At 37.8% G+C, this 17,881-nt stretch overlaps 1 protein-coding gene across 1 annotated transcript; it reads left to right on the top strand.

Moving 5' to 3' along the window:
• The first annotated feature begins 4,327 nt into the window (after positions 1 to 4,327).
• gpr183a (G protein-coupled receptor 183a) lies at positions 4,328 to 8,033 on the top strand. The gene is made up of 2 exons (XM_059343232.1): positions 4,328 to 4,491; positions 6,117 to 8,033. The coding sequence occupies exon 2, from the start codon at positions 6,140 to 6,142 to the stop codon at positions 7,271 to 7,273; it is 1,134 nt and encodes a 377-aa protein (XP_059199215.1). The 5' UTR covers positions 4,328 to 4,491; positions 6,117 to 6,139; the 3' UTR covers positions 7,274 to 8,033.
• Positions 8,034 to 17,881: the final 9,848 nt, after the last annotated feature.

Here is a 17,881-nt window from a genome sequence, read left to right as displayed (position 1 = left end):
AATCTCGTCTAATCAAAGATGTTTAATCAGACAAACATCCAAAAACATAACTTAAAAGTCTTCCAAGGTGATCTGGATTTAATATTCTTGCTGTAACGGAAGTCAATTCTTAAAACATTTATTGTTGCCTTTTAATAATGTGCAATACATCTTTTGTAACTGTAACTTCCCATCAGTTGTGTCCTCATCTGCATAATTAGTATTCTACTTCTTATATTTTCCATCTCTCTTCTCATGCCTTCTTTCTTTTCTTCTTAATCTCCACGTACAGCACGTCCTGTGTTCCTGTGTGTGAAATGTGATATCGAATGTTCGCCTTTCAGTATGAGTCAACTTAATTTTTGATGCACACATTTCATTGCTTGTTAGATTACAACATGTGCACTTCCTCACTCTGCATAGTGTCAGTTTGTGGCCTCCTGGCAGCTCCTCTTTCTTACTAACATTCTGCTGCACAATGCTTGACCCTTACCCTCTTTTACTCTTTACCCATAGGGTGTCATAGAAAGCTGGAGGTGCTGGAGCTGAATCCTCTGAACACTTTACCTAAAAATCTCCTGAGTTATTACTGTGTATGGACATGCATACAGGTGGGTAGCTGTTTCACTTTCCAAAAATTCAGCCAAAAATATCCTCTAAGCGTCTATTTTACAGCCTCCTGCATCGCATCCATCATCTAAAAACTAAAGAAAAAAACACATATTATGTGTGTTACAATGCAACTAAAGCATGCATGCACTTTATAAAAATGTTTTCCTCTCCAGTACCGCCTCATTAAAACCAATGACAGGGCTATCCAGTTAATATTTTAACTTCTCAGGTCATTTGTTCACACTAAAAGTCATTTCTAACAGGAAGCAGACCGTTATATCTGTCTCCTTTTTTTAAATTTCACACATCATAATAGGGGTAGAGTTTATAAGAAGTGACGGAGATATGCATAACATAATTGCAATATAATTAACCACTAAAACCATCTTGAGGTTAAACAAATCTTGCTTTTTTAAAGCCTAAAACTGGTGGTGTATGGGACAGGAAACTTAGTTGTGATAAGCAAACATATTGAAGGATGCGGTGAGGCCGAAACAAGCTGCTGTTTAAAGAAAAAACTGAAGACGATTGCCAGGAGAAGAAGGAGAAACTGAGATATGTTGCCTTATAAAACGGAGAAAATATAGTTTAGAAAAATATTGGTTGTTGCTTTTTTTTAAAAAGAGTATGTTGTTGTGCAGATTTAGTATGGGTTCCAATAAATGTTTTCTTACATTTACTTTAAGAAGAAAATCGTGGACTTGCAATCTCTAGTATCTGTTTAAAAGCAGTGCAGTTAGTTACTGCAGTAAAAGAACATCTATCAGATGTTATCTTTGTCTACAACACTGACAGAGCTGTAAAGACATGCTGCCATCCTGTGACTTACTAAAGTTACAGCACAAGTCTTACTGTTCTTTAAACAGGTGTCAAGTGCAAATCTTTGAACTAAACTGTTCCACTGTAAATAATCTGAATCCAGCTGCAGTACTCAGCCCTTGCCAGAAGAGTGCACTGTTTGAGCAGAGAGGCCTGGTTATAGACCATAATTACTTTATTACTTACCACATTACTTATTTATTGAGAAAATAGGTTAATTTTGGTCATGTGGTTTTTTATATCTAATCCAATTTCTGAATTGCAAAATTGATGTTGGTCTTATTAATCAAAATAAGTATGAGGTTAAAGTGTTGAGCCTAGTTTTTGAGGTATTAAATAATGTTTGCATCCATTTTGGGCATTTGTATGGAACTTGAATAAAAAGGGCACTGATATCTACCCAGATCATTAAATGGGAGTGTAAATTGAACATTGTTTTTTGTTTTTTTAATCAAACTTCTTGCACAAAATATGCATCACTTTTAAGTCCAAAGCTGCTGCATACATCACTAAAAGTGCAAGTAAAATATTAACAGAAAGTATTATTTTAAAAATGTATTCACTATGATTACATGGGTATAAATTGTATAAGCACAAAGGTACTTTATATCTGACTTATTAAATGTTACATTTAAATAAAGCATCAACCAATGAAATCACATTCTGTGAAATTTATCAGTTAGCAATTTTGTTACCCAATTGATGTTTCTTTTTTCTAAAGAAGTAAGAAGAACAGCGACAGTGGTTTCCTGTACAAACTGTTGCAATCTTATCGTAACCACGTGTTGAATTCAGCAGTGAGGCCTGCTGTCACACCAGACACTCTCTGTTCATCAACATATAGTGAACGCACTTAACACTGTGAAGTTTAATTAAACCGAATCCATGAAATACAGCAGGCACGCACAAGCTAGTGTTCTTTTCAAACTTGATATAATCAGAATATTTCTATATTAGATGGAGGAGCAATTTAAATTATTTTTTTTAGCATTACGAAACACATATTTCCACCTTGGTACCACAGAGCACCAGCACTGTTACATTTTAAACTGGTAATGATAGAAAAGAATAGAAACATATTAGAGAACGAGTAAATACATAAAATAAACCAATCAGTAGTGTATGTAATAACACACAATATTACCAAACTTCTGAACTGCTCATTGTTAAATTAATTCACCTCCTTTATAAAGTCCAGACATGCAAGATAGAAATCATGAGAATAAACTGCGATTTTCAACTGATATGGCTCAAGGGGATTTCCTTTTTGAAATTTCTGTCTCACAACTTCCTTTATTGTGCAGGATGTGCAAAACACTAATTCTTATCAGATATGTAAAGAAATCTGACAGTGTCTTACAATTTCTGCATTTTTTTCCTTTTTTAATCAAAATGATCATTATTATATTTTCATATAAAAAAAAAACTTTAAAAAGATTCCAATACCAACAAGAATGTAAAGACGCCGTAGGGGACTTTTCTTTGGTATTTAGCCCCATTGTTTTCTATGAATAGCCATGGCAGAAAACCCTGTCTGTTGTCTGTCAGCACTGGGTGTGATCTGGTTGTCTGATGCCCAGTGAGTCAGACCCACAAGGCAAGGCCATGAGGAAGTTAAACTGCTTCCTCTGCCTCACCGCCGGACTTGTTTTCAACAAAGGAAGGTTGCGCTAAAAAAAAAAAAAACAGAATCATATATTGCATTTTGTTTCTATTTAACTGGATTTAACTATCAACATTCAGAATTCAACTTTTTTTTAACCCGTTTTAAAAGGTCACAAGGTCAATTTTGAGTACTTTAATAAGGTTTTTCCTGTACAGTATATGTTTACGATATGCTCCATCATGCAGACAACGTGCCTATGTAGAAAGCGGTACCCAAAAGGGCGGGTGTCATTCAAAGCAAAAGGTGTGAAAACCACAGAACTTGAGCAACACCTGACTGAAACAACATGAGCAGTTAGTTAGGAAACATGTTGGGCTACAGTTTTAACTTCTTTTAAACACATTTCTGCAAAAAAAATTTTGTAATATATGAAGGCTTGACCACATCTTACATTTAAAGTACTGTTTGAACTCTCACTCCAAAGGGTAACTGGGTTTTGAAAGTATGCTTTTTAACCATAGCCCACATTGTACTCGTTTGGTGAGGTGTTTTGAACCAGTGGCATCAATGTGTCCTCAGCACAGGAAGTCACTGGGGATTTTGGACTGATTTTTTTTACCCTACACCTGAAATCAGCACTGATGAAACAAGTGACACTTGGAGGCAAATGGCCAATTATTTTTGTAAATTTTAAGATAAGTTATTGCCTGGAGACTTTTTTATTTTCTGCAAGTCATTCTGAGCTCAAAACATCTAAACAAAAAAGGTACTTCTGGACCAAAGGGGAAGTTCCCCATTTTGTTGTCACATAATTGCATAACCCAAACAGGATCCAATAAGAAACTGAAAAAATGTTGAAATTGTATTGTGACTGTAGTTATTTTGCAACTTTAGCACTAGTACGTCATGTCTCTAAATGTCATTACACCCAGATATCAATGTTAACTAAAAAACAACTCTGGATCATCTCATCTGTGTGGCTGAAGCCACATCCTCCACACACATGGCATGCTGTCTGAAACCTAGATTTTCCTTTCCCAAAATATGTCACAGATGGCTCAAAGCTCGTAATGTCTAATGTCAATCTCAAGAGGCCAAAAGAAATATTACACACGTCAATCAGCGTCACGTTACTCTTTTTTTTTGGGTGCAATCAGTGGGTGTTTCAAAAGCTGAGAGATAGAACATTTAGCAAAAGTGAGAGAGTTAGGGAGCACACACATTGGCTGAGAGACACAAAGAGAGAGAGAGGGAGGGAGAGAGAGAGTTACAACAGGATATTTTGTCACTATGGTTACTGGCAGCCGATACGGATCTTGATTTCTGTATGTCATGCCGCTCTCGCTCAGGACAGAGGGGTTTTAGTGCTGGCTGGACGGCCCTTATAATTAATATTACCTTTACCCACAAGAAGTGTTGCATCTTCTGGATCTATGTGTCTTCTGAAAATCTGAGGAACATTTTAAATATCTGAGGTAAGTTTCCTTTCAAAACTGTATTTTTTTGTGATAAACATACAAATGTGTCAGTTTGCAGTATAGCTTGTGATGGATTTATGTTGTGAAAAATGTGTTGCATGCCAGAGTCAGATACATGCAAACATTTGAAGCCTAATGTCAAATCATCATTTACTGTTTATCCCCTATAGCTTAAACCTAATGTTGAAATATGAAAAAAAAAAACATGTGTCTTCTATGAGGACAATTCAGTGCTAAAAATACACGTTATTAGAGTGAAAGCAATCAATCACAGTTGCGACACCCACAGTTGAGGAAAAAGACTTTCACAACAATTTGAGTACATTCTTGACATAAAACAAGAATTATTTTCAAATAACATAATTTTGATGAAAATGAAATTTCAAAAAGTAGTGAAATTCCACCCCTTCACTTGAGCTAATGAGCCAGGAAACACCCTCTCTCCGCTGCACCATGTGCTCGAGCAAATAGCCGCAGTCAGAGCAGGTTATGATTTCGGCACAAACAATATGACTTTCCAACTGCCTGCCATTCTAAAGCACAGCACCCTTGGGGACCCGACTTCCTCATAGAAAAGGCCATCTCTCAACACAAACTTTTTTTTCCCTTTGTAAGTGTAAGTGCGAGAGTGCTGCAGCTGTATTCAGAATCACACTTAAGCTGTGTTATTGTTCGCAGACTTCCTTCGTCTCACTCTAGCTACAAACAGCAAGAAAAAAACAGCCATGTCCTGTGAGTCAGATGCATGCACATGTGGCTGAATGAATGAATGGGTATTACTGTATCTCTAAATACTTTAATGTCATCTTCATGTGTCACATTTGGAAGTGAACTCAATCATACTTTGACATTCAACAAATAATCCACATCTTCAAATGCCAAAGTTCAAAGGAAGGTGCTTTACAGCTTCAGTTAGACACCAGAGAGATAAAATCAGATGTTACTTGTTTCTTGATTGTGTAAAGCCTTGATGACACTGATGCAAAAGTCAAGTTTGGTGTCTGCTGTGCTGTGCTGAAAAGGAACCACAAGGTGGCACTACCCACCACAAAAACAGTGTGCGTCTCATCACCTGACTGTCAGTTGCTGCTGATAAATCAGCTGAGATTTCTCCAAAACTGCTCAAAACACAAACAAGTTTTAGTCACCCAAGGGTAAAAAATAAATTAAAGCCGTTCTTGTGTTTTAATAATTATTTATGATAGCCGATCCATGGTAAATCCTCAAAAGCATGTTATTATTTATATTTCATTTTATGATAGTTTGATAAACTTCAAAGAAACCATCTCCACCCCCACTGTTACGGGCAGCTATAATCGGGGTATTTTCTTTAATGAAAGTACTGGCAACACCCGGAGTAATGAGAAATATTGTAACATTTTCACTTCCTTTTTGAAAGCAGATCTTGCCGTGGTTGTACGGGCCACATAGGTTTCATTTCAACATAAGCATAAACCAAGTGTTTCATTGCTTCTCTCTATTATCCAAATTGACATGTCTGATATTTGGCATGTCTGATTTTGTTTCCTCTAAATACACATTTTCTGTATGTTTTTGAAGAAATGGAAGAAAACGTCTGAGTTTAACCAAACCATTAACACATTTTATTCTCCTCTTTGCAGTTCCTGGTTCCTTAAATATCAAGATGGGTTCCACTGCTGCACCTGTGACCTACACCTTCTCACCCACCAGAAATGACTCGAACAGGACCACCTGTGACACCCTGTACGCCCACCGGGACTATGCCAAGGTCCTCATGCCTCTTTTCTACTGCATTGTGTTCGTGGTGGGGCTGCTCGGTAACTGTCTGGCCCTCCACGTCATCCGTCCCAATCGGAAAAAGATGAACTCCACCACCTTGTACTCCCTCAACCTGGTCATCTCCGACATCCTCTTCACCCTCTCTCTGCCTGCAAGGATAGTCTACTATGCTATGGGCTTCCACTGGCCTCTGGGCGAGGGTGCGTGCAAGTTTTCAGGCCTCATTTTCTACATCAACACATACGCTGGGGTCAACTTCATGACCTGTCTCAGTGTAGACCGCTTCATCGCCGTGGTCCTGCCTCTGCCCTTCGCCCGGCTCAGGAAGGTCAGACACGTGCGCTACATTTGTGTTGGTGTGTGGCTGCTGGTCCTGGCACAGACCCTCCCCCTTTTGGGCATGCCAATGACCCACATGGAACCTGACGGCTTCATCACCTGTATGGAGTACCCCAACTTTGAGACAGTCGACCATATTGCCTCTATACTGATTGGTGGCGTCTTCCTCGGTTACATCATTCCTGTGGTGACCATCCTCGTGTGCTACTCTGTCTTGTGCTCCAAACTCCACTCCTCAGCAAAGACCAACCATTTGACGGAAAAGTCCGGCCGGAGCCGCAAAGCCATTGGCGTGATCTGCTGCGTATCCCTGGTGTTTATCGTCTGTTTCAGCCCGTATCACATCGACATCCTGCAGTACATGATCCGCAAGCTGGTGTCGAGCCCCGATTGTGCCGATCTGACGGCGTTTCAGGTGTCGCTTCACATCACTGTGTGTCTGATGAACCTCAACTCCTCTTTAGATCCTTTTATCTACTTTTTCGCCTGTAAGGGTTACAAGAGGAAACTTCTGAAGCTGCTCAAGATGCAGGTCAGCATGTCCTTCTCCAGTGCAGTGAGGACGTCACCTGAAGGCTCCTCTAAGGACGTTATAGATGGCAACAAGATCCACCTCAGTTCTACGGCAGGTACAGTCAGTGAGAGACTCACAGAGAGGAGATATATCCGGGAAGAGTAAACAAGAAAAGACTTGTGTCTACTTTAATTAAGACCAGTCAAATGATGTCTCACATGGTTTTGAACATTAAAATGGACTCACTTGTGCCATATTGGACATTAAGCAGCTACTAAGCATTTGGATCTACAGAAATCTATCTTTGTGGGATCAGATTTGTTTACACAAGTAAAAGGTTTTTAAAGAAAGTCAACAGAATGTTAAGAATGTAGCACTTTGTGTGTTTGCCTTGATTCTTATTGGTATTTGTGAATTTCTAAGCAAAGCAGAGATTATTGCAGCTAAGGAAACAAAGGAGGAAACTTTTTAGAGAAAGCATGCTGGTCGCCTGCCTGAATACTGAGCGCTGATGAAGCAGAGCATGTTGGAAGTGGACACAAGTTGACACAAAGTTGCACCCACATTCAAATTTCTATGGAAAGCATTGAAAGTACTTTTATGAAGTGAGTTTTTTAGGTAGAAGATATTACATGAAAACTATTAACTTACAGTTGTTTTGTCTCAGGAAACTGTACACTTATTTCTACTGCCTCAATTGGTTGGAAAAGTGCCACATATTTGTTTTTGTTTTTGCTATTAATTTCCTTCTGATAAAAGTAAGTGGGGTCTATGATGTCATTTAATTTAAAGGGGCCCTGAATAGTTTTCCTGTAAACATACAGAAGTTATGTTTACATTCAGTGTTTCTTACCATAATGCGATGTATGTATCCTTGAGGTCTGAAAATGTGTTTAATACATTACACTCCTCATTAAACATTTGTAAAGCCAAAACCTTTTTACATTGTTTACATCCATGTTCACTAGTGTACTGTCTGCTCCTGTTTTGGGTTTGCTTCATATATTGGCATATTACTCTACTCAGGGTTGGGGAGTAATGGAAAATAACAGAATGAATAATGCATTTAAAATATAAAATATGCGTAACATCTGAACACAGTTTCAGTTTTTAAAAAATATTACTTGAAGGGATTACTTACCTCCGCCAAGGACTTTATTTTTTTTTTACAGTTTGTTTGTTTGTCAGCAGGATTACAGAAAAACTACAGGCTTAATTTTCATGAAGAACCTGAGAAGTTTTGCAGTAAATCCAGATCATGGGGTGGATACCTGTCAGTCATCATTCTTTGATCTGATTGTCCCTCTCACAGAGTGTAACTTGTATGAGAGGAAATATTATAAATATTAGTATAAATAGATCAGGTGGGTCAATCCTGGTTTGGTTACTGAGGGCGTTCCCCTAGGATCCATTTTAGGGCCTTTGCTGCTCCTCATTGAGACTGGTCTTGCTTTAAAAATGACAGTATTGGGCGTTTGTCCAGGCAGGAAAATAAGACTCATATTTACGATTCAGACTGTCCTCTACAGCCATCTTGCTTACGTAGTTGTCGAACAAACGGCTGACTTTCACCCAGGAGAACGAGGTTCGTGTCTCAAGTGAGAACAAAAGTAAATCAATTTTTATTCAACTTACGTTTTCTATGCAACTCTGTGGCCCATGTCACCTTCGTAACTACTTCACTTCCAGCATTTACATACATTTACCGTTTAAACTGTATTTTATAATGCCTAACCAGAAGTTTTTTTTTGCCCTAAACCTATGTCAGTGGTTTTGTAGCCTAAATTCACAAAACCTGCAGCCTTATTTACAACTGCAAAACATACATTTGTATAATGACATGTTTACTATTTTTAGAATGCCTCTGCTGTTTAGGTTGGCGTTCTTGTTGCCTCATTTCATGTCATCAATGTACAGTAGGCACCATCAAAAATGTATATAATTATTTTTTATTGCAACATGGCAACTCTGGTTAAAATGCAATATAGTATAACTTAAATAAATGCACACTACTGGTACAAATTATCATCATCATACACAAAGGGTATAGTGCAATATGGACAACACCTTGATGCTGAATGCCTCTACAACACACATTACACAACATTTTTAAAATGAATGACTTGTTTCTCTTTACAATAGAAGTATGGTTAAGGTGTGGTTAGAGCAAAGGGTTAGATGATGGTTATGACAAACAGCTATGGTTTAGGTTAGGGAACTAAGACACATTCTGTCTGGGTTAAATGAAAGTGTGCGGTTACAGTTTTATAAAAAGAATTCTTGTTCTGCAGCAGAATGCAAACTGATCTCGAGTGTGATACCCCGATGTGTTGCAAGTCGTTTCAACACCTCTACAACATTGCTTAAACTTTGGTACATAAAGGCCACACTGCTGCTTCCTGGCAGCAGACATATATCATGCACTGCAAAATAATGCAGCCAATTAGCCTGGGTATACCCATACTGCCTTGCGCGCTCGATTTCATTTCGAACCTGCAGGTGGTCTGGCAACTACGGCCGTTTTTTAGCCCTGTTTTAGGATCCAATCACAGAACGGGGAGGGACGGCAAGATGATGACGTGTACTACTCGACAGATGGAAGCTTGTAGTTTTGTAGTTTTCTTACGGATCCAACATGGCTGCAGCAGACGCATAGCTCTCTTTCGATCTCGCTGTAGACGGTGTTTTAAGTAGTTTAGAGCGAAAGTTGATTTTAAAAGAAGAACAGCGTTTGACTTTACACTCCTGTTTCACCATGAAAAAGGATGTTTTAGCCTTACTTCCGACAGGATTTGGCCAAAGCCTAATCTACCAACTAGCCCCGCTACAGCTCAATGCTGTAATGCCGGTGATCTCGCTACGAGCCGGGGGACAGCGGAGCCGCCCAGAGACCCGCAGCAGCTCGTCTATTGACCATAAAATCAGTGGATGTATGTGGCTGAATGACATGAGGGGGAAATAAGGCGTAAAAATAAGGAATCTTGCAGAAAGCGAGAACTGGAGAAGCAAAGCAGCAAGCAACACTCTCTCACAGACACACACACACACACACGCACCCACACATACCAACACCAACACTGCCGGTAGACTGTGAGCAGCCAGAGCCAGAACATGCTGCAGAAAAACATTGCAGAAGCAGAATTGAGCATTTTATTCTCAAAGTAGAAATGGGCTAGTATGGCTAGGTCAACATCAATTTCTCTCGCTCTACATACGTCATCTGGTATAACTGATAAGATTTGCTAAGAGCTACCTACAGACGCTTTTGATAGACATTCGTAGCGCCCAGTAAACGGCTCTGGAGGATCGGAAACCACGCCTCCTCTACGGAGAAATGAATGGCTGGTTTCCAGACTAATCTCATTTGTGATTAGTCTGGCACATAGACTGTATATAAATAATGGACGTAGTCACCGTGACGTCACCCATTGGTTTGTTGACTGCCCGTTGGAAGCCTCGAGTTCAGCGTTATACTCGTCGCCACCTTGCGTCGCCATCTTGTTTCCAATACGCGGATCAGACCATAATTAGACTGTGGCGGAGCGCGAGGGATCTGACGACACTGACTACAGCCTCTCTACACCGGCAACCCGACTGAGAGAAGCCGCTGCTAATTCATGTTAGCATTAACTGGAGCATTAACTGGGATGTTAGTTTTGGATAGCAAAAAAACAAAAACAAAGGTATCTTTCTTACCTCAGAAAACTGAGCAGCGACTCCTTGGAGTGTCTGTTAGTCCAACCAAACACTGAACAAGACATTTTAACTGAACAAAACGTTCAAATAAACTGTCATTAAGTGAAAATACAGTGAAAGGGTCAAAGTTATGAGACCAAATCGGTAAACGTCCTCTTTTCTATCTATATAACGTTATATATAACGTTATTGACACGTTGCCGTGGATACGCATTGCTCTGCTTCTCTCCTGGTGACGGCTCGCCTTGTTAGTGACCTGTCAATCAAAGCTAGAAACGCCCCAAATCATACGATTCTTTATCTTCTATTTTCTTCTAAATGGGGCCATTATTAGAACTATTGACATAAAATTGTCTTGAAGAAGATTTTTTACTAGCGATTGAGACCATAATGTTGTCACTGAAAAATTTTTCTGAGGTAATAAATCAAGTGAGAAGTTTTCAAATTTAGCACTGAAATGAATGGGCAGATTTCTTTTGCAGCCAAACTTAGCACCCCCTACTGGAATTTTCGGTGAATTGCAGGCTTTATGCACTTCCTGGTGGCCTCCATGCTCAGGCACGGAGATTGCCGCCTGGTCTGGCATTAGCCAGGCTAGCAGCCAATATGGATATGAAGAGAATTACGGGGGAAACAGTAACTGGTATGGCACGCACTATAAATCCAGTTAATATGATGCTCAATAGGTTAGATGTGTGGTAGTAAAAATCAGTAAAACAAATATGGCACATATGCTGATTCTACTGATATTTTTATTTTATAATAATAGCAGTACATGATTATATTGTTGTTGTTTTTTCATTTATGTATGTATATTATGTTGCTTATTTAGGTTAATGGCTTTCAGGTGCTTTTTTTTCATGATAATCCAAAATATTGGTAAATTTGACATAAATCGATTTCTCAACTCCGTACATACAGAGCAATGACTTATACCTCCCTGCACTCAATCGATAAACGAGTGTTGAGTTTAGAAACTGGTAAAAAGTTAAAAATATTATTCCTGATTAAAATTATATCCCCAACATTTAAAAAAAACTGATCTCAGATATAGTAGACTGCATCACATCTTTGATCTCTCTTTTTTTTTTTAAAAGTGACTGGTTGATCATAAAATGTACATATATACCATAGATATATATACACATGACTAACATGTTTCTGATGTATCTTGTTAAGTTAACATACAAAAATATATACAGTATTAGAAAGCAAAGACCACAAAACACATGCAGATTTAAAAGTTTTGTCCACATCAAAAAGTTTCACAGCAATCTAGGATGACCAAAGTCCTGACTTAACAACCACAAAATGCAAAAAGGAAGAAAGTCCTGATGATCCTCTAACTACTCACTGTGTCTGCAGACATCAGCACCAAAGGTAAACATACTAGCATCAACCACTGCACAACAACGAGACAGAAGATACTCACAGACAGACACGGGCAGTCTTTGCGACTCCGAAGTGTTTACCAGAAGAACCAGCAGTCAGGATCAATATTAAACATTTAATGTACGATTTTAAGGAGATGCTGCATAACGCTAAGACTGTTAATATAACCTGATAATCAACTGCAAAAAGGAAACTCACCATGGAAACGTTGCCGCTGTGTGTCTGCAGCGTTCTGGGTCACAGATGCACGTTAGCTAAACAGAGGTCACGTCACATGATGACCTTTCACCTGCCGTAGGTCATCATGTGACGTAAACTGACCAATATGACGGCAGCCAGGTCATTTATTTACAGCTACATTTCGTCACACTGTTAAAATAATTGCCTATGTCATTTTTTGTCAAAATTGGGTTTTTTTGCCTAAATCATCACCTTGTGACGCCGGCCACCTGTGGTAAAATCACCTACATCCTCAGTTGATCAGATCATGTGAATTTACCCCTTTAAGATAATGGCCTATGGCAAATGTGTGACTTAAGCGGATTTATTATGCCTATGTGAAAATAAAATGTGACTTAGGCAATTTTCTGAACATGACTTTGTGACTTAAGCAAGATTTGGTAACACTTTATTTTGAAGGTGTCTACATAAGAGTGACATGAGCGTGTCATAAACATGACATGGGATGTGTCATAAACATTAATGACACTTTGAAGTAACATTAATGCTCATGATACTTGTCATGTCATGTTTCTGACAGGCTTGTGTGACCCTTATGTAGACACCTTCAAAATAAAGTGTTTCCATATCTTGCTAAAGTCACAAAGGCATGTTCAAAAAATTGCCTAAGTCATTTATTTCTTAAGTTACAAAATGTACACACGGTGTTATTACTATGCCAATAGCCATCCGTTGTTACATCCTTTTTGAGTGAAATGATCAATAAATGTTATATGTTACACTTTTGGTGAAGTTTTTGTGTTTCCTGCAGTTAGGCGATTATTTTAACAGGGTGACGATTTTTAATAATTAGGGCCTCGGGGCAATCGCAGCACTGGGCACTGAGCACTGGTCCCATACAGCAATAGCTGTAGGGACCAGTGCTCGGGGGGAAGCCCCGAGCACTACTGTTATACTGTGGATTTCTTCTTATTCCTCTTGCGGACGCAATTTCGTCCCGCTACAAATTATATATCAAAATGTGCGGTTTGATCGGGATCGGTGTGCTATTACTTTTCTCTACAGAATACGAATTTTTTGCGACGTAAGTCGCGAAAAACTGCCCAAAATTTTGCATTGACATGAATGGGACAGCCGAAAAAAAATGAGCGAAAAAGAACAATAATTGGAGGAATTTAAAGGTCTACTTCTCCGGCATAATTTCACCTAGAGACTCCATTTAAACTTTAAACAGTAGACACAAGTCTTGTGTATCGGTGTATTAATCCACGTTTCGATAGGTCATATAGTTTTTTATCAATCCCTGTTCAATGACCATGATCATTTTTGGAGAAATTCTGAGATTATAATGGGTGTGTATTGCACGGAATGTTCGTGTCAGAGTGTGTGATGTCATCGCTCAGAGTGTAGAGGGAGAGGTAAAACTGTCAAAAAATAAATTTTAAAACTGCGCTCCAGGCCGCAAATTCCACTCTACAGAAATAATTTATACATAGAAACGTAGGAAAATTTGTCTTCTCACTCACAATCCTCTGGTAAAGCTGTCAGAGTTATAGTTTGGGCGTAAGACGCAGAGATGATCCATCAACACCACCAACAGTCTCATTGGCTCCCATATTAAAAATGCAGGAAGATTTCGGAAAAAGTGAGATTTTAACGTTTTTTTAGATCGCTCTAACAAAGCATGCTTCAAACACACATGCGCGCGCACACACACAGGTAACTTCATGTGATTTTCGCTACACACACACACACACACACACACACACACACACACACATTTTGAGGTTAAAGGGCATAGTTTAAAATCTCTGAAGAGTCTCATCATAGTGTACACACACCGGCAGTAGCCCCCGTGGCCCTTTCAAAATTTCCCCAGAGGAAATTTTCTAGTTGGTAGTTGTTAATGTTGGTGAGAGTCATTAAACGACCATAACAAAATTAAAATTAAATATTGAAATTTACACCAGACTGAACGCACGTTCAACATTTTGCAACTTTCTAAGTACGAGCCTCTAAATACCCAATTTATTTTGCCGCAATAATAATAATATGAACTTGAACTTGATAAAAGGGCACTCACCTGCATTTCTCTCATTATGATAAGACTGGTTGGTTTGTCTGAGAGAAAGAAAAAAACATTTACTAATTTATTTAAAAAGTACCTATCACAAAATGTTTCTTTATCACATCTTTCCTGCAAATACTTTGTAAAGAATAAGGGGAAAGAACAGCAAGTAAAACAGAAACAAGATTACACATAAGATAAGGTGACTTTATTACTATGGTGACATTTGCAGTGTTGAAACAATATTAATTTCAACATCTTCTTCATGTGTGATCTCACTCATGCATCCAGAAGACTTGATGAAGACAAGATGAAGATGGAGCCAGTCAACAAAGAGCAACAGAGAAAAGTTCAACAGAATTAATCTGATCAGGTTGATGGCAAAGCTCACCGAGCAGCAGGTACTGGCAGGGCTCCAACTAAACCACACAGCAGAATACAGCGTAGTACCTCCTGCAACTAATAGAAGTTGTTTTTACTCATGTGTATTGTGATTTTTGGTAAATAACAAGACAAGAGGGATAGTACCTAACTTTACTTATTTCCAGGAACTGTTAATGTGGTATTTGTGGAAACATGAGTAAAAACCACAGTGCAAATACTAGGAACTTGAGCTGTACTGAGTCACTGAATCCACCAGTTAATCGTAAGCAACTGTTATGACAACGTCAATTTTATTTAAGCAAAAACATTACAAACATTATAAGCATTTGCTGCTTATATTTTCTTATGAGATAGTAAAATAAATATCTTACAAACAAGATATTTGAAGGAGAAAAATGGGGATACATTTTCACAATTTTCTGAAATTGTATACATCACATCATTCATTGATTAACTGACAATAATAAACAGATTAATCATTAATGTAAGTAATGATTAGTTGCAGCATTTACAGAAAAATCACAGTGATTTATTGCTGGGATGCCGAAAACAGCTCGGCATCAATGTTAAAGTATTATTTATGTATAGATCTGGTCTGTGACATCAGAAATACAAATTACACACACACACACACACACACACACACACACACACACACAAACTTATACCTTTGATCCCTTCCTGTCTGGCCAAATTCCAGCAGAAAACTAAGCTCTGCTCTTCATGTTAATCAAGCATAATACACTACAGAGCATTATAAGATGTATATTTGTATCTTGACCTCCATTTTATTTTACTGAAACGTGTCCCTTGCTGATAGTCTACCACCTGTATTGCAGTGAACACTGTGTTTCACACATATAATTGCCATCTGTTTCATTTTTCTTCTATCGCCTGATTTCTTTTGGGGATTAAAAGGAAAATGCTACTTTTAAAGGGATGGACTTGAAGCATCAAAGAATTCATCTATACATCTAAAACATGGCTAGAAAATGATGAGTTCAGTATGTTGTAGTTTGGATTTGGATAAGTCATGCCGTATTTCTTTGGACTTCACTCCAAAATCTTATTGTTACTTTCTTCTTACCTTCACTGAGCTGAATGATACATGTGCAGAGTTTGACACTAGGAAATTGCTTTTTACATGCATGTGATGAAAAACTGAGTTTGAGAGTTTCAATTTGGTTTAATATAAAACTTAACAGCAGTTTAATGTGAAACCTTGATGCCTCCAGCAAAATAGAAGCCGTCATGCGTCCAGTTTGTGTTCGACTATCTGGAAAAAAAAGTTTGATTTTTTTCAGATTTTTTAACACGAGAGAAGGAGTAGGTGCAATTCTAATTTCCAGTGCTTTATTAAACTTTTTTTGTGGAAAAAGTCATGCTATTATTATTCAAGGACAAATATTTCCTATATCTTTTAAAGTGTTGTCTGACGTCTGAAGAGGTGCTTTCACATTTGAATTAAAGGAAACAAATATCACTAAAAGAGGGAATTAAAGCATTGAACTATTTGGAAAAGGTGGTGAAAAAGAGAAACACCAACACGATAAAAAAAACATTTTAAAGCTTTTTATTCTCTTTCTTTAAAACACCATTGTCATAATAAGTTTTTTTTCCCCTCTGTTTTGTTTTTTTTGTTTTTTTTTATAATTATTTAGCTCCATGTGTCTTCCTATTCTTGTCTTCTAATCACTCACTGAGATGTACTTGTAAAAGTCACTTTCTACATTAATTGCTACTGTTAAAATATTAATATACATTATTTAAATTTTTCTTGTGTAACATACATTGAAAAAGTGATGAGCCCAAGACAAAATCAAATATCAGACACAAATATATATTAATACTGTGAACTTGCACAGTATTCCTTGCACAGCTCCTTCCCTCATTTAAATAATTCCATATTTTGATATATTGTTTCTACTGTTTATATTTTAAAATATTTTTTGTATGATGACTTTTGCTATTCTTCATATTTTCTATTTAGGCTGCTGTTTTTTTTTACTGAAGTACTTGCATTAATCTATATCTATATTTTAGTACAGTGTTTGTTCTTATGCAATAACACACCACAGCAAACTCCTTGTATGTGAAAATCTATTTGGCAATAAAACAACTAGTCAGATTCAGACTGTGACTGAAACCTCCGACAGTTTTGTAGTGATTATTTTTGTCCTCTAGAGGACAGTGTAAAACAGGGCAGCGAGATGACAGTAAAGGAAGTTAAACAGGCTTTTCACAGGCACCTTATGCATTCTTAACATCTATCTATCTAAACATTGACAGGTGACACAAGAGTATGAATTCATATTTGTTCGTCTGATATAAAAGAAGAATATCAGAGTATGAAATAAAATAATTTAAGGTAAGTAAAAAACAAAGAAAAGTATAGTTAAAAGGAATATATAACGCAGGTGAATAATAAAGAACAAGGATTTATTGAGGAGACTAACGGAGGCAACCACATGACAAGTATCAAAGAGAGGAAAACATCACACAGACTGTTGTCATAACAACATATTGCAATGAACACAAAGTACCATCTGCTATGATATTTTTAAGACACATCGAGAGGACGAGCCGATAGATAATTATTTCCCGGGAATAAGAATTAGACTAAATGAGCAACTACCAAATAAATGAATGTGATAAAAAAAAATGAAGTGAAAACACAGAGATAAGGTCAGTGTCAGGTTGCATCATCAGAATAAAACAGGTGACAGATATATAATCTTTTATGGAAGGCAAACACTGAAGAGGAGTGACACGGCACAAAAGAGGAAATGTCGAGGGAATGTGTGATTTACTCTCTATTTCATAACATCTATTGTGGGAATGGAAAGCACCAGTTAGGAGACGAGGGGAAGAAGTTTTGATTGCACAATGTTCTTTGAGCCAAATGTCCTAATTCATAGTTGTTAGCAGCTCACACACACATTAATCACACACATTAATCTGTATTCAATCCAGGTCCAGACTGACCTTGAGCTTTTCACCTGAGGTATGCGCTTTGCATCCATTAAGTCGGCGTGGTGTAAAACCATCTCACA

This window comes from Centropristis striata, chromosome 10 (genome assembly GCF_030273125.1).
Source record: "Centropristis striata isolate RG_2023a ecotype Rhode Island chromosome 10, C.striata_1.0, whole genome shotgun sequence".
In the NCBI taxonomy this organism is placed as follows: Eukaryota; Metazoa; Chordata; class Actinopteri; order Perciformes; family Serranidae; genus Centropristis; species Centropristis striata.
The sequence above is the reverse complement of the archived record's forward strand: the minus strand, read 5'-3'. Positions and strand labels throughout refer to the sequence as shown.